Source organism: Myxocyprinus asiaticus, chromosome 40 (assembly GCF_019703515.2).
Source record: "Myxocyprinus asiaticus isolate MX2 ecotype Aquarium Trade chromosome 40, UBuf_Myxa_2, whole genome shotgun sequence".
In the NCBI taxonomy this organism is placed as follows: domain Eukaryota; kingdom Metazoa; phylum Chordata; class Actinopteri; order Cypriniformes; family Catostomidae; genus Myxocyprinus; species Myxocyprinus asiaticus.
In genome coordinates, this window is record NC_059383.1 from 28,378,116 (window position 1) to 28,403,668 (window position 25,553).

The 25,553-nt window shown below is 38.4% G+C and overlaps 1 protein-coding gene across 1 annotated transcript; it reads left to right on the top strand.

The window, feature by feature from the left end:
* The first annotated feature begins 18,903 nt into the window (after positions 1-18,903).
* Positions 18,904-25,013, top strand: LOC127431088 (barH-like 1 homeobox protein). Its single transcript, XM_051681343.1, has 3 exons — positions 18,904-20,188; positions 21,865-22,087; positions 23,441-25,013. Exons 1-3 carry the CDS (start codon positions 19,735-19,737, stop codon positions 23,727-23,729), a joined length of 966 nt encoding a protein of 321 aa, XP_051537303.1. The 5' UTR covers positions 18,904-19,734; the 3' UTR covers positions 23,730-25,013.
* The last annotated feature ends 540 nt before the right edge of the window (positions 25,014-25,553 follow it).

A 25,553-nucleotide genomic window follows, 5' to 3' on the forward strand; every position in this document is an offset into this window, starting at 1 on the left:
TGCTGCCTTCGGAGGCTGTATAAGGAGGTAGGATGAAATAATGTGCTTTATAAACTGTCCAGTTTCCTTAAGTTCCATTCATCCAAAAACACTGCTGTTTAAACCTTCAACACTGTTCCTGGAGGCCCCCAACACTGCACATTTGTATATCTCCCTTTTCTGACACACCCAGTTCAGGTCTTGGAGTCTCCACTTACGAGCTGATGAGTTGAATCTGGTGTGTTTGATTAAGGAGATATCCAAAATGTGTAGTGTTGTGGGGCCTCCAGGAACAGGGTTGAGAACCACTGCTTTAACTGATTAGGCAGCAAGGCGGCTACTCACATTTTCGGATGCAGCCACAGTTTGTGTAAGACAACCATAACAAAAGTGTAGCTCTGATCCTGGTGTCCTCTGTCGGTGTTGTTGATTTTGTTGTTGCTATTGAATCACACGTGCAATTATGTCAGAAAGAAAATGGTCGATACTAGATGATGTCACTATAGGGGTTACTTTTGTGAGTGTTAATGCAGGAGAGGAAAATTATCCTCGGGTGTCCTGTTCCTCTTGAGAGTTCTCCTCTAGAAAGTTACTGAGGGAATAGTACGGAGACTGTACGAGGGAAAGGGGCTTTAGGCTAGGGTTAGGTTCTCCAAAAATTGTCTTTTAAGAACCATTTTTTTATGTTTATTTTTAAGAACCTGCTCTACAATTAGATATTTCCTCACAAATCCCTTAAGCAGTATAGTTAAATATCAAAGAACATGTTTTTGTGACCAGTGCTCTGGTGTATCACTTTGTTTCTAATGGTCTGTAGGATGTGTTAAGTCACCTCTTAAAGAGAAAGTTCACTCCAAAATGAACATTTTGTCACAATTTGTTTACCCTCATGTTGTTCCAAATCTATATGACTTTCTTTCTTCTATGGAACACAACAGGAGATTTTAGTTAGAATGTTAGTTTCAGTCACCATTCACTTTTATTGCATGTTTTTCCCATACAAAAAAAGTGAATGTGACTAAGCCTGTCAGTCTGTAACTTTCTACTTTGCATCTCCTCTTTGTGTTCCAAAGAAGAAAGTCATATGTGTTTGGAATGACATGAGGATGAGTACATGACAGCAAAAATTTCATTTATCACTTTTAAGACAATTGCCTTCTGCATTTTACTCTAAATGTTGAACTAAATGTTCCCCACTAAAATAAACTATACAGTCTTGTAGCAGCTGGCAGGATTATGGCATTGTGATTTGCAATCCCTGCAATGTCTTTTTAAATGAGCATCTCTGCATCCATGCCACCTCTTCCTCCAATTAAACAAAGAGATGGGTAATTGGCAAATGTCTTTCACCTAAAACTCCTCCTTGTAACTTCCTGCAGCCCACCAGTGGCTCGGCTCTGGAAAGGGGCTTCACTTTCTTGGCCACCGACAACTTATCAGTGCCGTTGATCGCTGACACCTTGACGCCCTTGACAATGCATTATTACTTTTTCATGACGCAACCAGATGCAATTACAGCAACTTTCTTGCTGTTTATCCATTCCCAACTGTCAGAAATGAGCCCAGAGTGGAGAAATATCAGAGATAACACATCAAGCCCACCCAGTTGTTAAGAAGCAGACAGGAGAAGACTGAGAGACATAAAGTCAAGGATAGATTCAGCTTCCCTCTGGGAAGAAAACTTTGTCCTATTCATGCCATGTGTCAAACAACCAGAAAAATATATATGTATTTTTGTTCATTTACTTGACTTGGTAATAGGCGTTTAACAGCAAACAGTGAAGTGGCCAGTGTATATAATGGTCAGTACCACAGTAGTGGAGTGGTGGTGGCATAGTGGGCTAAGCACTGAACTGGTAATCAGAAGGTTGCCTGTCTGATCCCCAAAGTCACCACCATTGTGTCCTTGAGCAAGGCACTTAGCTCCAGTTTGTTCCGGGGGGGATTGTCCCTGTAAAACGTGCACTGTAAGTCACTTTGGATAATAGCATCTGCCAAATGCATAAATGTAAAATACCACACAAACAGAGAAGAGAAATTTCTCAATGAAAAACAAATCTCTCAGAGGAGTCACTGACCTCAGGCCAGCAGCTGGCTCACTCCATCAGTGTGATAACCTGGACTTGGCATCTGTGTGTCTCTCCCTTTCTGCTCGGAGAACTGGCTTAATGGTCCAGCTCGGCCCTGTTGCCACTGATGCCCATCTGACCTGACCTGAAATAAGAAATCATTCAATATGTTGGCTAAACAGCTCTAAAAGCAGAAATGACACATTTAGCAAACATCTGTCAACAAGAGGGATACACCTCTGACTAAAGGTGTAAAAATGCTTCTGACAATGAAGATTTAATGCATCGATTATGGAAATATATTATGTATGTGTTCATTTCTTCTCCTAAATACAATTCTTCATCTAGTTTCAGTTCTTGTTTGACACATTTTCAATTAAAGTAAAAATCCACCAAATCCAGACCCCCAATTTACTTCTGTTGCAGATCAATTCAATGGAGCAGTGGCAGAGGCACAAAATTAAATATCTTAAGTGTGTAAATTGTCTCTCCTAGATTTGAGACTTCGCCGTTATATATATTTTAAAATATGAATACCAAAAGAAGTGAATCGAAGTGCTTCATGACCAAAAAATGTAAAGACAGATAGTTCCCTTTATTACTTCTTTTAACAGATTCCATAGAAAACAATTTTATATCCCACCCATTATCATCCCCATTTAAATGAATAACTACAAAAAGCAAGAACCACATAACACATTCTTTTCAGATATATTCAAGTGCGTAGGTACACACATCTTCATATAACTATACAGCCCTATTTAGATTCATATTTCATATAACTTTTCTTTAAATAGTCAATAAAGTACATATTTAGTATATACCAAAAAATCACTCAGTCCAATCATCAAACAATGAAGAATAAAAATACAACACCAAAATAACCCAATAATTTCAGATTTTGTGCTGCATTACATCATTTAGTAAATAATTACACAGAATCATATCATTAGGAGCAAATATTTCCACCCATTTGAGGCAATTTACATTGAACATATTTTTGTGTCTGCTGTTTTTTTTATTGTTTTCTTTACAAACATGAATTAGATGGACATATTTGACCATTGGCCCCATCTCAGTGATTTTTCAGCATCTCGCACAGTAGTACAGCGTTTTTTAGATGCCCGGTTAAGTTAAAAAGAACATCAACTTTTAAAGCTGAAGTGTGTCATATCCCATCTTAATATACAGAGACAACTATAAGTAAGTCATCTAAAAAAAACTGTAAACACTGTGTGTATCTGCTGCACAATAAAAGATCCTGTTTGTTTTGAGTGGCCTGTCCAGCCTGACACAATGTATGAGTTTGGGGCGTGACTATCTCCAGCAGACGGGTTGTTATTCAGAAATCTGTTTGAAAACAAAGTTTCTTTTTGCAGTTGGTCAGCTTTAAAAGCACATTTCTAGACACCTGCATTCTGCTCAATTCATTGCGCTGTGTCTAGGTTTTTCTTTTTTTTTTTTTTTTTTTTTGGACACTAACTGTCTAGTTTTTAATGGGTGAATTTATTTGAAAGCTGGACACACTGAAGATGGCCCTGACCAAAATGGCTACTTCCCTGTTGCCTTGAATAAATAGACATTTTCAGAGTACACCATCTTTGTTCTCTTTCTGTTTGCTCTACACATTTGGACTTGCTGGTAGAGCGCAGTGACTACTTTTATTTGAAAGTTTAAAAACAAGCTCTGAAGTCACTTCACAGTGCCTGTCGAAGATAATTATATCGGTCAAACTTCAGTCTTCAATCGAATTCACTCCCAACAGGAAGTACTGCAACTTCCTCTGCCATTCTGGTCTCAGCGATCCACTGCGGTCCATTACATGTTATTTCAACTCATACTCATGGGTCGAGACTCATCTAAGATAAAAAGCTCAAACAAGTCGTTTTCCTCTCCCGTTCCATCAGAAACCCATAGGACCACAATCTCTTTCAGGTACTGTAAAAAGGTATAAAGGATCTCTGTGAGGGGCTGTGGGAAAAGCCCACGTGAATAATGTTTGCTAGGTTTTCCTTCTTGCAGGTATTGATTTCCTCACGCCTGTCCCCTGCCTACATGTTACAGGGGAAGATTGTGAGTGCTGCGACAGGAGACGAAAACGAGAGGGATTGTTGAGGCTCTGGCAACAAACTCTTCTTAAAGTCCCTCAGGACTAAAGGCTCATTTCAGTGAGGACTCATCAGCTCTTTCTCCACCACACTGATCTCCATATTTTTCTCTGTTACTCATTTCTCCTCCACCCTCTCCCAATCTGATCTCCTGTGAAGAGATGTCTCGACTGAAGAAGCACAGCTGACTTGTGTGGTTAATGACACAGAGCTATTGGTTTTTAGGGCTTCTGTGTGTTTTTCTCTCTGTCTCGCCTCCATCTTCCTTTTCCCTCCATTCCTTGACACTGTTTCCTCTCTCTCTGTCAAGCACAGATTTATTCTGCCTGTGATGCGTGGTGTGAGTGCTCACGGATAGGGTCAGTAGGAGAGAGGAGTGTGTACAATAAGAGATAAGATCATGGCTCCCCGGGGGCTTGTTTGGTCCTGTACCCGATCCATCAAACGCATGCTCCTGGTGCCAAGGTCAACTCTAATGAGCATTTGCTGGGGTCTTATTCTCAGCACCCCCACACCCCTCTACCTCTGTCTTGCTCTCTTTCACATGCATGCACACACACATACTTAGTGTGTGAAAATCCAGAAATACCTGTACAGTTCAGAAAAGCCTCCACATACATTGACTCATAATGCAAATACGGAATGAAAAACTTTATTTTTCTGGCTATAATATTTAACAGTATGTTACGTCCCAGTATGAATCTTTGTTGGGGTACCTGTGTGTGCTGCCTGTGTGTGTGCTGCTTTGTTTCCCAACTCTGCTATCACAGGATCAGTGACACCAGCTGGCTTCAGTTACCATCAATGGGTGTGGCTATCCTGATTCGCTCCTGGAGGATGGCACACCAGTATAAAACATGCCTGGTGGAGCTAGAGATTGAGACAAGTGTAACTTCCATATGGTCTCCCTTGTTGAGCTTATTTTTCTCCTGTCCCAGACATTGTTGTGTTGGACTTTTCCAAACTTGGTGGTGGTTGTGTGGTTGAACAACTGACTCCAAACCAGTTACTGTACTGATACTTTACTAAATGTTCTTTCAAGCAGAGTTTATTTGTAGTTTAGCTCTCTTGTTGTATTGCCATTTTCGCTAAGCTAATTGGTTTACGCTTAGTTCTGGAGGAAGCCGTAGGGAGTTGGGTGCCATTTTCATTGTATATCTTTTTCTCCTGTTTTTGAGAGGGAGCTAGTTGTAGCCCTGTGTCTTTGTTTTATTTTCTCTTTGAAAGCTTACTTAGTTTGTTTATGAAACAGGGTAGAAACTTCTTTTGTTTATTGTTTTGGCCTGGCCCTCTCCAGCTAATTTGGCTTCTGAATTTTTATTTTTTGTATCAAACTGAGCCATACTTGATAAATCTTTGTTACTCCTTCAAACTTATGTGGTCTGGAAAGTGCTGAGACAGGAGCTCAGACAAGTACAACATTTTATTTATTCATTTACATCTTTTAGTATTGTTACTCTCCCTCTACCCTTGACGGGAGAACATAACACAGTAGTCTGTTGAGAAACAGAGTTAAGTTTTACCATAATGAAGGTCTGTTTTGAAACTTGTATACACAAACACTAGAAGGCCTACAAATTTAGACTGCTTAAATGAATTTCTGTTGCTGCTATTTTGTGTATTATGGATTTAATGGCAATTATGGATCTAATTCCACTCCGCTGCTTGACTATGTAAAATTAGATTTTTTTTTTTTTTTCTTTCTCCAGCCACTGGAAAAATGTATGTATAGATATGTTAAACACAACTTGGAAGCATATAAAGTCCATATAAACATATTGTTGTTTTGTTTTTTTAGTAGGGCATGTAGTAATATCAAAGTTCTATGCTTATACTGGTAGTCAATAATTCAGTGACCGTGTCAGTGTATTAATAACTGTATATTGCATTTATTTATAAAGATGGATGATTGTCGTTAAAATGAAACTGAACCATTATACATTAATATGGCAAATATAGAGGTCAAAGACTTAATAACCTCACACAATTGCAATAGTGGTAAAATTTTTATAGACTTAAACATATAACAAAGAAAAAACACAACATATATACATTGAGTCAACATTTAACCCCCACTATTACTCCTTCACCAATCACCAACCCCACTCTGACCCCCAACGAACACCCCTGCGGTCACAAATAGAATACACAATCGGTAAGCCAGAATTTTTTTACAATATTTTTTTACATCTAGCTGAATCAGGGAAATTAGACGGTAACTCTTACACTCGTTTGGATCTTTGTCCTTTTTAAAAATCAGACTGATCCGGGCTTGTGTCATGGTTGGTGGAAGCTTTCCATACTTTAATGATTCCGTATAAATTTCTAACAAAAGTGGAGCTAGTTCTGTAGCATAAGATCTAAAACAATTCAGCGGCAAAACCATCTGGCCTGTAGGCAAGGCCTTAATTACCTCGCCCAGCTCCTCCAAGGTTATCTCAGAATCAAGAGAAGTTTTTTGCTCAGTCGTCAGTTTAGGGAGTTCTAATGGTTCCACAAAGTTTCTATATCTTCCTCAGTAGATGAAGATGTGGAACTATAAAGATCAAGATAAAATTATTTTAAAGCATTATTAATATCAATGGCCGAGGTAAATATTTCACCACCAGCAGATTTCACTCAGGGAATGGTAGAAAAAGACTCTCTTTGCTTTATATATCTAGCCAAAAACTTCCCTGCTTTGTCCCCCGACTCAAAGTATGACTGTCATGCCCTGAATAACCAAAACTCCACCTTCCTTGACAAAATAGTACTATATCTGTATTTCAATCGGGTCAATTCTCTGAGGCCATTAGACGACATTCAGCGCTTCAGCTCTGCCTCTGCACTTTTAATATTCCCTTCCAACTCCACAAGTTCTCATGCTTTGGATTTTTTGGTGAATGATGCATACTGTATGATCCAGCCCCTAAGAACTGCCTTAAGTGCCTCCCAAGCTACGTCCACAGAGGATACTGAGGACCAGTTGGTCTCCATATAAACATTAATTTCAGCCTTTAACATTTGTTGAACTGCAGGATTTTGCAAAAGGGATACATTAAAGCACCAACTATATGATTTATTTTTCTCTGTATGTGGCAACACCTCTAAACTCACCAGGGTGTGATCTGAGACTAAGATGTTTCCAGTTGAGCAATCAACAACAGTTGAAATGAGGGACTTATATATAAAAATCTTATTGACTGATGAAAAAAAATGTATAGTCCCTACCAGATGGGTTCAAAAGTCTCCAAATATCTGTAAGGCCAAGATTGTTACACATCCTGTGAACCGTCAATGTTGCTGTAGGAGGCTTGCACACTTTTGCTTCACTATGATCAAGGACTGAGTCCATCAAAAGATTAAAGTCTCCTCCCAATATTATATCATGAGGGGTGCCAGCGGCTTGCAACATCCCTTCAAGATCTATAAAAAAGCCCTGATCATCAGCGTTAGGTGCGTAAATATTAGCCAAAATCAACCTTTGCCCCTGAATTTCTGCTAAAACAATAATGACTCTTCCTATCTTATCTTTAATCTCTTTGAGACATTTGAATTGTAGATGTTTACTTATCAATGTAATGACTCCCCTGCTCTTACTTGAGCTAGCACTAAAGAAAACATGCCCACCCCATATCTTCCCAAATTTTTCAGCTTCCTGCGGGGAAAGATTTGTTTCTTGAAGAAACACTATATCATATTTCTTATGTTTAAAAAAAGAAATAACCTTCCTTCCTTTTTATGGGGTGCTCCAACCCATTCACATTCCACATGGAGAGAGATAATCCACTCATATTAACATTTGACATCTGACATATTAGAAATGGTTTGTGTCAAAAACAAAATTATAAAGACCACATTCCAACATTAGTGTAGCAATCAAACCCCAAACACCCCCCCCCCCCCGACCCAAACAAACAGAAAAAAGAAAAACATGCGCATTAACCCCGCGCATGACTGCGCCAACCGGCGTCCATCCCTCTAAACTCAAACAGTCCATGTATGCCTATGAGAGTCCCCCCGACAACTTTGCCATCAGATTGCTCAAGTCCGGTGCTTCAATACAAATATTGTCAGACAGAATTACACAGCAAAAAATAGTCTGTAAAACAAATTCCAGCCAATAAGCAGAATAAAACAAAAAATGTGTAGATTCATCCACATAACTGTCCCGAAGGTGTGTTCTTCCACAGAACAAGCTCCATCCACTAGCTGAACCAGCAAAAAAATAAAAAAATAAAAAAGGGGGGAGGGATGTTCAGTTCTTCGTGCAGTCAAACGAATGTTCAGTAAGCCGGCCCATTCGACCAATACATGAGTGCAACAAAAGACCCAATTATTGCAATGCCCAGCAAGAGATATTCCACAAAACAAACTCCAGGCCACAGGAGGCATAAGCATCAAAAATGTGCAGATTCATCCACAAGCTGTCCCGAAGAAATTATATTACACAAAACAAACTCCAGTCGCTAGGCGGAAACAGCGCAAAAAGAAATGAAAAAAGCGCCCAGCTTCCTCAGACAGTCAAGTGAATGCTCAGTGAGTCAGGCCCACTAGGCAGCAACACGAAAATCACCAAATGGCTTACTCACTCCATTGTCTTTATGAAGGACAATGCTTGCTGTGGGCATGTAAATTCTCTACGGCCATCCTTAGTATCTATTCTCAGTTTGGCTGGGAACATCAGTTCAAAAGCGACCTTCCATTGATGCAAGAGATTTTTGCAATCCTTGAATCGATCACGTTTCTCTCGTAAAATTCGCAAAGTCTGGGAACAAGAAAATTTTGTGATTCTTCCAAGAAAGCCTTCCTTTACTCCTCGCCTCGTGTAACACGAGATCTTTATCAGATGATCTCAGAAGTTTGGCCAGAATTGATCGGGGCCTTTCTCCCTCAGCGGATCTCCGAGTCGGGACCCTGTGAGCTCGCTCAATTTCCAGTTTATGGCCTGTTATGTTGAGCAGACTCGGAAAGAGCCTATCTAGGAATTTTACCAAATCTCAGCCTTCCTCATGCTCAGGAATTCCAACAATTCGGACGTTGTTTTGTCGATTACGATTCTGCAAATCCTCCAGTTTTTCCCAAACGCACTGCAAATCTGTCTTGGTCGCTAGCGGGTTAGCAGATAATTCCCTCTCCGATAACTCCAGATAATCTATCCGTTTCTCGATGTCCCCCATTCTTGTAACCAACTCAGTGAATGTCGTCTCCATGGAAGTGATCGATCGACGTATTGCAGCCAGATCCTCCAAGTCTGCAACAACCTTCGCCAGCACTGCAGACATGTTCGTCAGTTGACGTCGAATCTCTCCTGCCGCACCGTCCAAATTGAGTCCCTGGTCTGCGGCCCTGTCAGGGGTATCAGCTTTATATCTCCAGAGCCCGAGGATTTTGAATTCTTTGACATATTGTCTTAATAGGACAGTTAAGAATCAGGGTGTATCGAATCTCACCGGTTTATTACATAAAAAGTATTAAAAACTAGCAAAGTGCGCAGAGCTCACCGTTCACCCATCCGAACCTCGCATGGCTTCACGCGACTCCCGGTAAAATATTTATTAATACAATTATGTAGTAGCCTATTTTAGATAATATTAAATTAATAGTTCATCCAAAATGTAAAATTCAGTCATCAGTTACTCATGTCGTTCCAATCCCATATGTTTTCCGTACTATAAAAGTAAATGGTGATTGAGGCTGTCAGTCCCTAACATTCAGCGTAACATCTCATATGACATTCTCTCTTACATGGAACACAAAAGCAGATGCTACTGTAGGCATAATGTTAGGGGTTAACAGCCTCAGTCACCATTCACTTGCATTGTAAGGAAGAAAGAGCACTGTCTATATTCTTCATCAATATGTTCCATGGACGAAGGAATGCATTATGGGTTTTGAACGACACGAGGGTCAGTAAAAATGGCAATGTTCATTTTTAGGTGAACTATCCCTGTAAACTCAGCATCCAGAAATTAAGGATAGGTCTTTATAGTCTCTTTTCCGCCCTCTAGATTACAGTGATCATCTTTGCTTACTGAATGAAAGGCAAGTGTACTCTAAAACATGTGGTGCACTAATGAAGCAATATAAGTCACTGTTGGGGGTGGGGGCCCTGGGAATCAGTCCTAGCAATGACAGGTGTGATAATAATGATGTCCTGACCTCGCATATTACCTGCGCATCACCTAAGCAATAAACGGGGACATCTGAGCACCATGGCATGTGAATGATGCACTGTGGACTTAAAGGGATAGTTTACCCAAAAATGAAAATTCTCTCATTTACTCACCCTTGTGATTTTTGGAAGAGTATCTCAGCTCTGTAGGTCCATACAATGCAACTGAATGGTGACCAGAACTCAGAAGGTCCAAAAATGACAAAGGAGACATAAAAGTAATCTTTATGAATCCAGTGGTTAAATCCATATCTTCTGAAACAATATGATTGGTGTAGGTGAGAAAACAAATCAATATTTAAGTCCTTTTTTATTGTTAATCTCCACCTTTGACTAGCTCCAACCAGTAGGTGGCTGAATGTGAAACTGAAAGTCACTTCCACACCAGAATGTGGAAATTAAAGTGTAGATTTACAGTCAGAAAAGTACGTAATATTGATCTGATTCTCACCCACACCTCATATCACTTCAGAAGATATGGATTTAACCATTGACTACTTTTAAACTGCTTTTTGGGACTTCAAAGTTCTGGTCACCATTCACTTGCATTGCACCAACAGAGCTGAAATATTTGTATAAAAATGTTCAGTTGTATTCTGCAGAAGAAAGAAAGTCATACACTTCTGGGATGTCATGAGTGTGAGTAAATTATGAGGGAATTTAAATTTTTGGGTGAACTATCACTTTAAATGTATGCATTAGTACCAAAACATTAGTATCATCTTAATAACAAGACAAGCCATACATTCAACCACCATGTCATCTAAATAAATGTCATGTTAAATGACCAAGAGATTGTCAGTTACAATTACACAGGCACAGTGCTGACTCGAAATAAGCTGCATATAGATTTAGAATAGGTCTGCATACTGAAGCCATATCCACACACGTTTCCTATTGGCATCATTTCCTAATGTCATTATTTTTCGAAGTATTTTCGAAAGTCTCTGAAAGTTTTCAGTGGAGGAAAACGCTCTTTCAGTGTGGATGAGTCGTAAACATAGATCAATGCGTTTTAAACCGAAAACGTATTAGTGTGGACGTGGTCTGACTCTGGGGTCTGTTGTACTGATATTGTGCACTTTGAGCGTGTTACTCTGACCACTTTCTTCAGAATGTACTGTGTCTTTGGCTAGCTGGCCACCTAAATGGCCCACGTCACTTCTTTTTCCTGCCAGTTTACTCAATGGCTTCACAGTAACACTTTACACTTTATTGGCTTACGAAAACCCTCCCAAATGCACTGACAGAGGGGATAAGGATAAGGGGCATTGCACTCTGCCACCCCCTGGATGCCAGGGTATATGGGGCATCTTTACCAATGTCCAGCAGCTTGTGTGTGTCTCCAAGTGGCAGCTGGATGGGACCACCATCTGCAGCAATGCCCACCCACCCCATTATTTTGTAATGGCATTGCAATGGGTTAACATTGAACTCTGAACCCTTAATGAAAAACCACCTTGGCTATGTCCCTTCCTTACATTTTCTTTGCCTTTAAAATAAAAAGAACTGGCCACAGTTGCAAATAGGCATTCAAACAGGGATTGCGAAGCCCTGAGAAAAAAGTGGCAAGTTAAACCAATGCCAAATGCAGCAATTAAATACAAAAACCTAGACTTAGTGAGTTTATACATTTTGTTCTTGTTTATTCTGTTCCACTGCGAACACACTGTCTACATTTTGACCTAGTCATTAACCCTCCTGTTTTGTGAAAATTCCCGACAACTTTTCATTTAGTCAAAAAAAGAACCATCTGTACAGTACAATAGATATACAGAACACCTCCCTTTTAATTATAAACATTAACACTGACATAGGCTTCTTTTTCACACACAAGGTTTTATTTGTAGCATTTCATCTGGAGAGCACACCACATGTCAATGGTGGTACTATTCTTTTACAGTAGATATACAGTAAACTCCATTTTGAGTGAAAAAACTGATAGTTGGAATACCTACATACTGAATCGGGGTTAATACCTTTTCAGATTTTGATTTCAAAATAGAAATGTTTGCATGGCAGAGATAAAAAGAGCAGAAAACCCCATAGACTTTCACACATATCTAGGGATCAGGGTATTACTGAGACTTGGGGATGGTCTCTTTTGACTTGAGCCAGTAAGCAGCCATCTAACAACCATTCAGTAATGCCCTAGCATCTACCTAACAACACCCTAGAATGCCTTAAAAACCACCCAAAACACCCTGACGCTGCATAAATATAAACGAGTATCATAAAAATGTAATACAATTCTTGGAACTTATTTGTTTACTGTTGTGGAGAATCCAAAGAACTTTTGACAAAATACAAGATTCAGATTAGTTTTTCACAGTTTTAAAATCTTAAATGGCTCAAAAAATTACCCGAACATAACAGGTGGGTTAAATAGAGGTAACTTCACAATGGATGTCAATCGTCAAAAATGAATGTGAAAAAACAAACACCACAACTGTCTGTAAATATATCTAAAACTGCTGAAAAAAAAACTGTGAACAAGCTTGTGTAATGGACGGCAATAATTTAAGTGTAAAATTACTTAGGTTTTGGTGATAAACATCACAAAATGTATCATATTGCCTTCAGAGTTGGAATATGATGCACATACTATTTTTGTCACTTTTTCAATGTTTTTTAAGCTTAAAAATGAACCCCTCTCCACTGCTGTTATATTGAAAAGACGGAACGGGATATTCAGTAAAGAAAAATTCCCTCGTGTTCTGCTGAATAAGGATTAATAACTACAGGTTAAGAAATACATAAGGGTGAATAAATTATGACAGAACTTTCATTTTTGGGTGAATTACAGTATTGACATACTCATAGCTGAGGAGCAGAATCTATACACCTATATTTTATGACTCTTATCCTCCTGAGACCTGAGTGTGTCAGCTGTGTGTATTTTCCATTTCCCTTTTTGATTTGTAACTAGTAAAAAAAAAATCTAGAGCAAATAGTTTCCCTAAAAATGTATGTACACATATGTGGACAGCAGGACGAAGTTGTGAAATTAAGTAATACCAAGCTATAGAAAGTCAGGTTTTTTTCATTAAATAGTTTATGTATCCAGGAGTGTTGGTTATTCATGTTTTTTAGACATTATAGACATTACAGCTGATTTTCTATAAAGCTGAATTAATAATAAGTAGTAATAATAAAAAGTAAAGGCCAGCATCATCAAATCACTGCCAACCATGTTAAAATAAAATGTATGCATTATAAGATATACTGATTATCATTGTTCCATGTCTGCCAAACATATTGAGCGATCCAAACATCATCTGCGGCCTAAAACTGAACTTTTGGCCAGAGATTAGGAGTGAGTGCACTTAGCTACATAGAAAGCTATAGGATGCACCCTTGCTCCCTATTTAGTGAATGACTTAGCCTCCAGTCTGCTGTCTGTCTGCACTGGTCTCGGTACAGTTAGGAATGCACCTTATTTTCATTCAAACTCAAAGCCTCTGAAAGCAAAATTTTTTTGCTTTTGCATGAATACATTTATTCTCAATGTGAAAATGCATAGTAAATATGTAGGAATGCATTTACAGTACTAATGTTAATGAATAGAATGTATATTAAAATGAAGCAAATTGACCACAGATGTGTTAATGTTGAAAAATATTCAAAAAAACTAATGTTTTTTTTAACTTTTGTGGGAATGTGGTCCTAATTTCAACATATGTGGACATCACGAAAAATGAATGGATTTTTTAAAGCGGCATATCAAACGAAACTAGAGATGCTATTCTACAACCAAACAGGTTTCAATCAAAAAACGTAGAGGTTTCTTTAGCAGCGCTTCCTGAAATTCAACAACGTGCTGTTGTCACATTCTGTAAAAATAAGTTTAACACTTAAATGACAGTGTAGAGTCTTGCGAACATTATTCAGTCGGTTTTAATTCATGTAAATTATGTGTTGGGTATAGTGAAGCCAAAATACAACGTCCACACATGTAGACGCGGGGTCGCACGGGGTTGAAGTTGAAAATGTGCAAAATGAGATTTTGAAGACAAAAAAAATGATTTAAACTATAGATGTACTGCCATCTGACTATTGTCCACAATCGATCTTTATGGAGATAGGATGATGGATAGTCAATGTGTGTTTTCATAGTCAAGTTAGCCTAAACACAATGAATACATTTTTCAGGCAGCTTGTGTACATCATGCTCAATCCACAGCAAATTTCTGCTTTTGCCAAGCTCATCTCTCCTTAATTCCCAGAGAAACTGCCATGCTGGAAGTTGAAATATGCATGGCTACAACTAACAGACCTTTCTTAAAAAGCACTAGAAATGTCCATCCGTTTGTTTATATCTTGTGTAGCAAACAATACATTTTCATATGGAAAATGTATCATTTCACTGAATATTATGATTTCAGTTTGGTGATGTAGAATGTGATTCCAGCTGCAAAGATGAGTGGCTTTTTTTTAGTTTGTAAGGTGGTTGTAGTAGAAGTCAGGTAGGGTCAGCTCTTCTTCTGCCTCATTCTCTGAGGTATCACCATATCAATATCTCTCTGAGCGTGCATTTTTGAGAAGAAAACTCGAAGTGGTGAGTGCTGAACAGCCTCCAGGCCTCCAGAGACCAAATCAAACTCTGTGTTTCCTGTAACCTCAGCACCGTGGGAAGTGACCACACAGGCATACACACACACACAGAATAACGCCGACCGGCTCTTCGACGATGTGAGCCACTGCTCCAGGTGGTTTTACACAAAGTGATGATTTCTTTGTCAAACATCCCTTCGATACACACACATATACACACACACCACTTTTTCCCTGAAGCAATCCACAACCCCCATCCCATTCAGTCCTACCCCACTACGGCTAGGCCTCCAATTAAATCAAAAGTGGTTTGTTTTTATGGTGTTTTGCGCTGACAAGTGGGCTATCATCCTGACGACTCTACCTGTCAATGAGCGACTGAAAATCCTCAGTTGACAATGCCCAATGCTTCCAATTATGAGAAAATCAGACTCCTGGCATGCTAGCAATTTTTCCACCCTCCCCCAAGGCCCTTCCTCAATCCCCCACACCCCCCCTCTGACACTCCCATCTTTCGGCATTCGCCCCACTACAGGTTCTGCCATTTCCCTTTCTCATTCTTGCTCCCTTCATCATTCCCCCACTTCATTTTTTTAAAGATAGGTATATCTCCTCTGCAAATTACTGACACAAAACGGGGTGGTGCTCTGCCGGTCCCGAGACCCCTGTCAGCTTTAATGAGTCAATAAAGGTATATTTCTCCAGTATGGATGTGCTAAAGTCTTTCTTGTGTGACAGCTGACTGGGAAATGTGAGTGTTAACCTTATAAAAGATTCAGCAGTTCTCATTATTTTCTGTCAAATCTCACAACTGATGGCTTTAAGGTGCATCATTTGCATCCCTGACTGGTCCAGGGTGTGCCCATTTTTTTTTTTTTTTTTTTTCTCCGTACGATGTTTGTTTGTTGACTGAAGTTGATGTTTCTTTCCTTTATCTGAAGGCATGTTTTACACAATGTTTCAAATTGACAGCGATGTCGCTTCTGGATAAACTTTGGCAAACCACTTTCCTGAACATATCTAAATATATATTTGACAAACACAGAACAGAATAAATAAATGAAATTCAACACATTTGTTTTTACCTTAGGTGATGCAGAAGACTGAGGGGTGACTTTGAAGTCCCTTGCAAGTCATCTTTTCTGCCTTGTCGTCAAATCTTCAAACAATCAGAGATTGAACTTTAAATACAAGTGGTTAAGTGACAATTATTCAGATGGCATTGCTGTGCATCTCCATTTATAGTGTCAGGTTTCTGATTTTCAGTCCTCTATACAGTATGAGCTGTTCATCTTACAGTATGCATGCACAAACCAGTTTTACACAAAGATTTACTCTGATTGGGTCCAGGATTTCTGTAAAGGTGTGTAATCAGTCACTAAATCACTAAAGCTTCATCATTGTTATATTTAATCATATAACAATAAAACAAAGGATTTCATTGCCTTAACATTGACAAGTGCCTGCAAGTTCTTAAATGTCACATTTTACAGAGTTAAGGAGGTTTAAAGGAATATTCCAGGTCAAATACAAGTTAAGCTCAATCGACAGCATTTGTGGCACAATGTTGCTTACCACAAAAATGCATTTAAAATTTCCTCCACCCCACGCAAAAATCTGGGTTACAGTGAGACACTTACAATGGAAGTCAATGGGTCCAATCCGTAAACGTTAAAATACTCACTGTCTGAAAATTATAGCCAAAAGACATAAACAACATGCATATTAACATGATTTTATTGTGATAAAACCACTTACTAACCTTTTTTTGGAAAGTTATATCCAATCTTACAAGTTTGTTGCCATGACGACCAAATGCTGTAAACCATAAAATGACTGAAAAAAAACGACAACTTAACTTTACAGCTCACATAATACACAAGTTTAAAAAGAAGAATTAACTTAAGTGCTTTCTTAAAATTATAAGCTTCACATTTCTGCCTTTTAAACCTTCCAAAATTTGGCCCCATTCACTACCATTGTAAGTGCCTTGATATTTTAAAAGTAAAGGAGGGACGAATTTTTTTATTTTTTTATTTATTTATTTTTTTTTTGTGTGTGTTAATCAACATTATGCCACAAATACTGATTGAAACAATCCTTTAAAAATTTCAGTCTTGTTTCCAAAGGGCCATGTAGCAAAAGTCTGTTTAGTGAATAATACCAGTACTCTACAATGAATTACAAAGGTTGAGTAATACATTTGATGATGTAAACTTATTACTCTAAACCTTTGCAATTCAAGTCCTTTGGAAACAAAAGATAATGGGAATATTATATTCATGTAATATCTTTAAGTGAAACAAGTTTTTTCCCCCATAGCCTAATATGTATTGCATAGTTGTCTAATGACACGATTTTAACAAGCTTTATTGTGATGACAAATCTCAATCCTTATAATGCCAAACTTTGTAGTAGGTGCTGTCTGTAGTCTATGAAAGAGTAATTGGGTCATTGAAGCTTCTAGACAGGTTGCTCATCTTTAACTATATAGGGCTTACTTCATAGATTAAATAAAATTAAGTTAGTGTTCCTCTTTTAATTTGAACTCATTAATTAAGACTAAACCGAAAAAAGAAATTAAACTTGAACCTGTTGTTACTGAACTAGTGGCCTGAACGCTCTCTCTCCCATCTCTTGGCCTGGCACAGAGAGGAAAAAGAAAATGAAAGAATCCCCATCACACACAGTGGGCACCCTTAAATTAGATTCTAAACTAAAGAGAGTGTGCATGCACCCCGCCTCATTGTGACAGCTTGCAGCCGCGTTGACACCCCTTGGGAGCGGGGAGCGGATTCACTAACCTGCCGTTGTCTGTGGCCGAATAGCGCTTCCAATCTGCTGTTCTGATGGGGGGCTCGATCATTGGGACCTGTCGAAAAAACACGAGGGGCTAACTGTTTGAGAGAAAGACGTAAAAGGGAGGACAATAGTTTTTCATGCATGTTAGAGTTTTGTGTCACGCTGGGCATTCAGAGAGAGCAGTCGCCCTCATTATTGCTCATTAACATTGAATACATTATACCATTAGATACTTGTTATGAACTAAACGACATGGTTGTTCGATAATCGTGTTTTGTGCATTGAAAAAAGAAAAGTACGAGAATGCAACAGACTGCCCTGAGTTTAGGGTATTAACAACTAAAATGCAACTTATAACCTGAACTTCACAATTAATGATAAACCTGTAAGATCAAAAGCAGTTATAGTAGAAATGGCTGCTTGTAATATTATTTTTACGTTTGTTGTTGCAAATAATCGTCATTATTAGTAGTAGGCTAGTAGTAGTAGTAGGCTAGGTCTGTTATTTTTATTATTATCACTATACAGACATGATTGTTCCTAGGTTTAGGCTTTTGTTGTTTCTATTGTTTGTAATTGGGCTAAAGCATTGCTACCAATATTTAATACAAATGTAAGTTGTTATCTTAGTATGTGTATATATAGTGTACATTTCCTATATCTAAATAAAAATACATTAAAACCTATATTTCATAATATATAAATATTTCATGCCTTCAGTCTAGAACAAACAAAATGCACTCGATACGAAGTTTAATTAAGCGCCTTTAAAATATTAGAATTAGGCACATCAGCATCAATGCTTAAATTAAACTTTCAGGGGAAAAAAAAAAAAAGCTAAATGGGAATGTAGTGAAAAAATGTCCATATTGCGAAAAAGTGGTCAAGACTTGACTCATCGTGCGCTCGGAGGAGAGGAGAGAAAAGACCTCCCCACTCCTCATAATAACCCTATTATAAGCCTCATCAATGATGTAATGAAAGCAAACAGTGTGAAAATTGCCTGTAAACAGTTGGATCCGAGTCTCCTAATGAATTCAGTGTCTCTTTTAATCAAAGTGGGCGACCTGCCGGGAGGGGTTTAGTGGGCGTGGGGGGTCCACTTTCTTCTTAGCGAGCCAGTCAACACCCCCAAACACCTCCTAACCAATGGAAGCGTGTCGCTTGGGACTCACGTGGAAGGGGTACTGTTAAAAAGATAACCACTGAGTTTTGCACAAGTTCTTTTTAGGCTTTATCCGTCGCGCCTCTGACTTTCCGTTCCCCAATGTGTCTATTTAACCCGCATTACCTCATTTGCGTTTCTGTTTTCTCGCAGTATTTTTGTGCTCTCCTCCGTCCAACGATTTCGTGTCTCCCATTGCATCACCTGCACTGTTACAGAATGCGCTTGCCTTTTCCTGCCGGATTCAACTCTACTCGCCACTGCGAACTACCTTTGAACTGATGAAAACTTCAGCACTCGCCTGCTGCATAGGCGCCCAGTGCGAGGCTTGAGTTATCGCGCTTTGCTTCTGTCCGTGGTGCTGAAATGCACTCGTCCTCTAAGTAGGTTATCTTGTTGGTTTTGCACCAACCATCGTAAGGTGTTATCTGTTCCTTCAGAATAGCTTTTTGAAATAATTTAGTAAATAATTCAAAGCTACCATCGATGCGTCTCGCTTCTTCCCGAAATACAAGGATTCGAGAGTATATTTAGGCTGTATCGATTTTTTTTTTTTTTTCTTTTTTCACATTTGTCAAGGTGTGAGGAGCTAAAGGAGGGAAAAAACATTTCGGAGGCTGGGTCTCTGCTTCTTGCAGAACCTCTACAAGAAAGATTATTATTATTTTCTTTTCTTTACTTCTAAAAGTCCTCAAGGAAAGATATATATAAAATTATTATTATTTTTTATTTTTATTTTTTTTTAAAGAGAGCAGAAGGATATTTCTCATTTCTGATTCTGCTTTGGATTTTCCTCCTGGATAGATCGCTATTAAATCACTTCTCCAAGCGCCATTCACCAAACAGAACTTGGTTGAATACAGATGATAATCTGAGAGGCTTCACAGAAGCAGCAGAGTGGAGATGGAAGCGTCCACCAACGGCTCCAGTTTTGGAATCGACTCCCTACTATCCCACAGGCCCGGAAGCCCAGTCCTTGCAAAGGGGGACAGTTTGGTAGGGGAATGCCGCTCCCCTCTGGAGTTCAGCCCCAGGTCAGACTTAGAGAGCCGTTGTTCTTCTCCTCCGTCCCCGAGGCGGGAGTGCGGTGAGGATGCGGCGCAGAGATCGGGTCACCCCCTCGGGCTTGCGTCCCAGTTGCAGCACGGGCCGATCTCCGTTGGATCACAACCTCGGACTGTCACTTCATCCTTCTTAATAAGAGATATTCTAGCTGACTGTAAACCTTTAGCGGCTTGTGCCCCTTACTCCAGCAATGGCCAGCCGACACAGGAGACAGGAAGGTTGGCATCCAAAATCGCAGAAGACTACATTGAAAAGATCCACAGTAACTCATCGTCAGACAGTGAATACAAAGGTAAAAACATAAACTCGTGTTAAATACTTTTATAACGTTATTGCAAATAAATTGACAACCATAACTTGCAATTTCATAGCATGTTATAGCACAACAATTCTGACAGTAAACAACTACATGAAACCTGAATAAAAAATTAAAAAAGAATCACTCAGTAATTCGTGAAAAAGTTTTTTTTGTTTTGTTTTGTTTTGTTTTTTTTTTAATGGTTTAATATTTATTCATTTATTCCAAATTGTTCCAAATGACAACAGATCATGAAAAATAACTAATCATCAGATAAATATGACTGATAGACAAAGTGTGATAGGCCTAGAAACGAAGCATATGACTTATTTTTATGGTCATCTTATAACCAATGTATTTAATCAATAGCCAAACTCAAATAAGTAATATTCTTAACTGTTCCTATAGACTATCCACTTCAGATATAGGCCTATCCGAAAATATATTTCTGTAAAGCGTATAAATAGTGACATGTAAAATCTCTCAAAATATCTAGCTGTTATTCATTCTTTGCAAGTGAAGGATAAAGCTTTTCTTTTTACGTGATAAAAATAGTTAGAAGGCAAAGGAAGTTGCCCAGAACAAACACACATAACCAGTATGATCTGTTAGCATTTGTCTGGGTGACATTACATCAAAGGGGAAAAAATGGGGGTGAAAACCCGTTTGATGAAACATATGAAGGCCAGTGAATACAAACTCACCAATGAATGCGGAAATATACCCATATTTAATTATTAATATTATTATTATTATTATTATTATTATTATTATTATTAGTTTTATTAAGTGGTTGTTGAAGTTTTTGTATTTGGACAACTAGACGATGTTTTTGTTGCTTTAAAATCTTTATAACTATCAAGCTCTTTTAGTGGAAGTATGGCATGATAGGACTCTGCAGCCTCAAAAATGTTGATTCCAGATATACTGGCACTCTCACATCATAATATTATTAGCTTGGCAATTCTATAGGCTGGATCGGAGAGAGCGGTGATCAGAATTAATGCCCTCCAAATTTAAAGTGATTCTATCTCCAGAGCGCTTGTAAAGAGTGTGTTCGCCGCTTTGATTTTTGCCTTTCTACCCTCTTATATTTCGGGGATTTGATGCAATTTGTCCCAGTGCTAATCAGATTTGTAACGCACGGGGTCTGTCCGCTCTTTATTTCGCTCTTATTCATGTCCCTGTGAAGTTTCTCCGGTCTCGGTTGAAAGGTTCCCATCCCTTGTGGCTCAATTAGCCGGATTATTGTGCTCCTTGAGAGACGACTCAACTACTCGACTGGCAAGATCTCTCGCGTCGTGTCCCTCTCTTTCTGGGTTCAGAGAGAAAAGAGTTTGGTTTAGAGAGAGAGAGAGAGAAAACGATGGGTGAATTAAATATAAAAAATCCGTGTTTTCAAATTCTGAAAATAAAATCTTAAAAATGCATGTCAGATTTACAGGCACACACGAGACTATAAAGTATTTAACATGGGTTATGTGGAAACCTTCGACACCATAACAGTTGATGACTTGCCAAATGGCCTTTCCGCAGGCTTTACTGAAAGACATGGGCTAACTAAACACTTAACTAATCAAAGATACGGACTTTCATACACTCATTTTAACTTGAGTGGCTTTGCTCATGCCAAATTGGTTTAATCAGTTCATTTCCATTATATGTTTCAGTAAAAGAGGAGGGCGACAGGGAGATCTCGAGCAGCAGAGACAGCCCGCAGGTCCGTCTGAAGAAGCCACGGAAAGCGCGGACAGCCTTCACTGACCATCAGCTCGCTCAGCTAGAGCGCAGCTTTGAGCGTCAGAAGTACCTGAGTGTGCAGGACAGAATGGAGCTAGCAGCATCTCTAAACCTGACCGACACGCAGGTCAAAACCTGGTACCAGAACAGGAGGTAAGCATGTGGTCTGTTAAGAAAATAATTATACCTCCAACCTAAAAATAAAGAAATAATATAATATAAATAAAAATTCGAAAATGATTTAAGATAATGGTGATATTTTTGATTAGCTCTGGTCTGATGGTCCTATTATTTATTCATTTATTCTATTATTTATCATTTTAGTTATTAGTTTTATTGCATTGCGTTAGTTTTTATTGCATGACTGACAACATTAGTTTTATTGCATTCGTTTTACTATATAAATAAGAAAATAAAACTAATATCACACTCTTTTCCCTTTGGTTGTGCAGTCTCACATGGGCGCATGTAACTGCACCTGCCAAACACATTAACCTTGTCAGGCGACGTCCTTGCATTAGTTGCATCAGCACAGCAAAAGGCAAACCAGGGATTTATTTATTTATTTATTTATTTTTTTACATTAAAACATAATACAAAAAGATGAAGCATTTAATGTTTACAGAGATCCCAAAATAAATTTAAGTCTTGGATGGTTATTTCTTTTTTACTGTAAATCAAATGAAAATAAATCCAAAACACTTCAAGGTGTATAATTACATTGTTCTTAGTTCTGTGTAGAATTTAATAGGCTTGCACTATTTAAAGGCAGTGCCAAGCTTAATATGGAAATGTGTTACTTTGGGTTTTACACATTAGTGCATCCTCGATGAAATATTACCATACCCTGCATTACATTTACTAGGCTACTACTGCCATACTACTCTTAAATGTAATTACTTATTATTTCGTACCATGTGTGGTTTTCTTTCTTAGTATTCTCTTTTTTATAATTGAAGACTTGCCCAGCTTTATTTAACATTTACATTAATTGTGTAACTAAGATCAAAAGACTTTCCCATAACTCATCAGACACATGGTCCTCATAAAGTGTAGCATATGGCGAGGCGTACTGTACGTCTGTTCGCCAATTTCACATTTATGAAGCACTCAGATGTAAAGGGCAACGCTCTGACAGTTTTCTGTTCTTGTCTTCCTAATATTATTTCCTTCGTGAAATTATTGAAACGCGTCGTTAAAGTTCATATGCTATATTTGCAAACTTGATATTTAGAATTGGTGATTTTAGAAATAGGTAACGTAAATCAGAGTTATTATTATTATTTCTCTGAACTCTTTAGGCTTCATAATTTAATGCTAAAACGTTATCTTGCAATGCATTAGCCTACATGTAGAATATTCGGTGAGTTTTCTTTCATTTTATTCATTCCACTTTTTGTCACTGATTTTATGACTCTGTAAGAGAAGGATTATCCGTTTTAAAATCAGTTTTGATAGCTTATATTTCTTTTTGTTTTTCTTTTTGACTCTTTCTTCTTGAAAAAGGACAAAGTGGAAGAGGCAAACGGCAGTCGGACTTGAATTGTTAGCGGAAGCTGGGAATTATTCTGCCCTGCAGAGGATGTTCCCCTCGCCGTATTTCTACCCTCAAAGCCTGGTGTCGAATCTGGACCCTGGAGCAGCGCTCTATTTATACAGGGGACCTTCGGCGCCCCCGCCGGCGCTGCAGCGTCCTCTCGTTCCCCGGATTCTCCTGCACGGTCTACAGGGCGCCAACGAGCCGCCTCTGCCCCCACTCTCCGGTGTGCTACCCAGACCCATACCACCACGATGAACGGCATGTTTCGGACTCATTTCAGTAGATGGCAGCTTTGAACTTCACCATCAAAAACAATTTCATGGTGACGAAGAATTCGAGATGTGTCACAAAGCCACAAAAACAACCTGACACATGAAAGTGATTAGAGACATTTTAGAAATGATACGGAGAACTTATTTAATTATTTATTTTGCATTTGTTTTTAACTTATATGTTTATATTCGTTTACTCTAACTGTTAAATCTGGAGAACACAAATACAACCCGTTATTGACTATAGCTACAGAACGCAATAATAACGGGGATAACTACAGGGGCAATTCTGTTCACAAAATTCTCATTGTTGTTGTTATTATTATTATTATTATAAAATTAAAAATTTTCGAACTAGGCAAGATAAATGTGAATTGTTGGTGCTATAATATTTAAATGGCAGATTCATATTTAATTATGAGATCAAATCCAGTAAATCGTGGGCTTTGTAGTTACCCTCTAAATGTACAAAGGAAAAGAGGTGTAAATAAGAATATTTTGTTTTATGTTGAAAGACAAACCTTGAATTTTCTCTCTTTTCGCATCATATGTCCAAGTCTCACGTTAACAGGTGATACTGACATGAGCAGCACATTTAAAATCAGACTCTACAAAACTGAAAAGAAACATTAATAGAAAAGTAGTGCTTTGTCACTTTTACATTTGATAAACTGCTACCGAAACAGAACATGCAGTTTACTAGCCGAATGATTGACGAGATAGATAATTAATCGATTATGAATCGATTATTTTGTGCTGCTTTTTCCCTTTCTGTATTCCTGCACAAATGCCAGAAAAAGGATTTGTGCGTGATAGTGTATGATTCTTAACCAGGGGCGCAGTGGACACCCAAAATATACAATATCATTTTGATGTTAATGGAAAAGCCAAGTTCTCCTTTCAGGTCACTTGTGACCAATAAGATGTGAAGGAAATTACAGGCTCTTCCTCGTCCATTACCAGTCTTGGTATCCTGCCTATTGAACCCCGCATGCAACCGCAAGTGTTAGATCGGGCATTGTGCATCTCTGTATAAAGCCGTTGAAATCTCTTGTCATTCTTTCTGGTGAAGCTGTATATTGAGAATAATGAGTTGTGAAGTAATGATTCTCGTATTTCCAAAAGATTTACGTTCGTGCCCCGTGTGCTTAGCGGTGTGAACTTCTTTTGAAAACTCTTGAAATGGCTGGATGTGCGGGGGAGGCTGGTCTTTAAGCAAGGAGAATTACTTTTATAAATGTGCTAATAAAAATATTTCATTAATTTACCACTGACTGAGAATGTGAAGGTAGCCTATACAAACACTGGGTAAATACACACTGGTGCTCCCATAGACTGTTCAATTAAGTTAAACCAACAGCCAGTATAAAGCTCAGCAGGTATGCCGGTGCATAATGCCCATGCCAGGTCTGAACATCTACACACAAAAATATATGGGGGAAAAAATGCAGGGGTTCTTCTATTGTAAACGTTACAAAAGACTACAGGCCTACTCTGCAACAAAAGAAAGGAACTTGCTATTTCATTGTCTTTTTTTAAATTTTTTATTTATTTATTTTTGCACGGAAAGTCCCTTCAGACGTTTTGACCTTGAGAGTACATGAAATTTAACAGAAGTAACGCCAATCTGTCTTCTTGAGATATTCACATGCACCTACTGTAATCACTCTTAATTTGCATTCAACTTTAAGGCAAATTCAAAGTAATTCCAAACAATTTCAGAAGCCTTCTCAAAGTAATAGCCTATGTTATAAAGTATATATCTTAGCCTATATTATAGTTCTGGCGATAAGTGGGTCAATCCTAT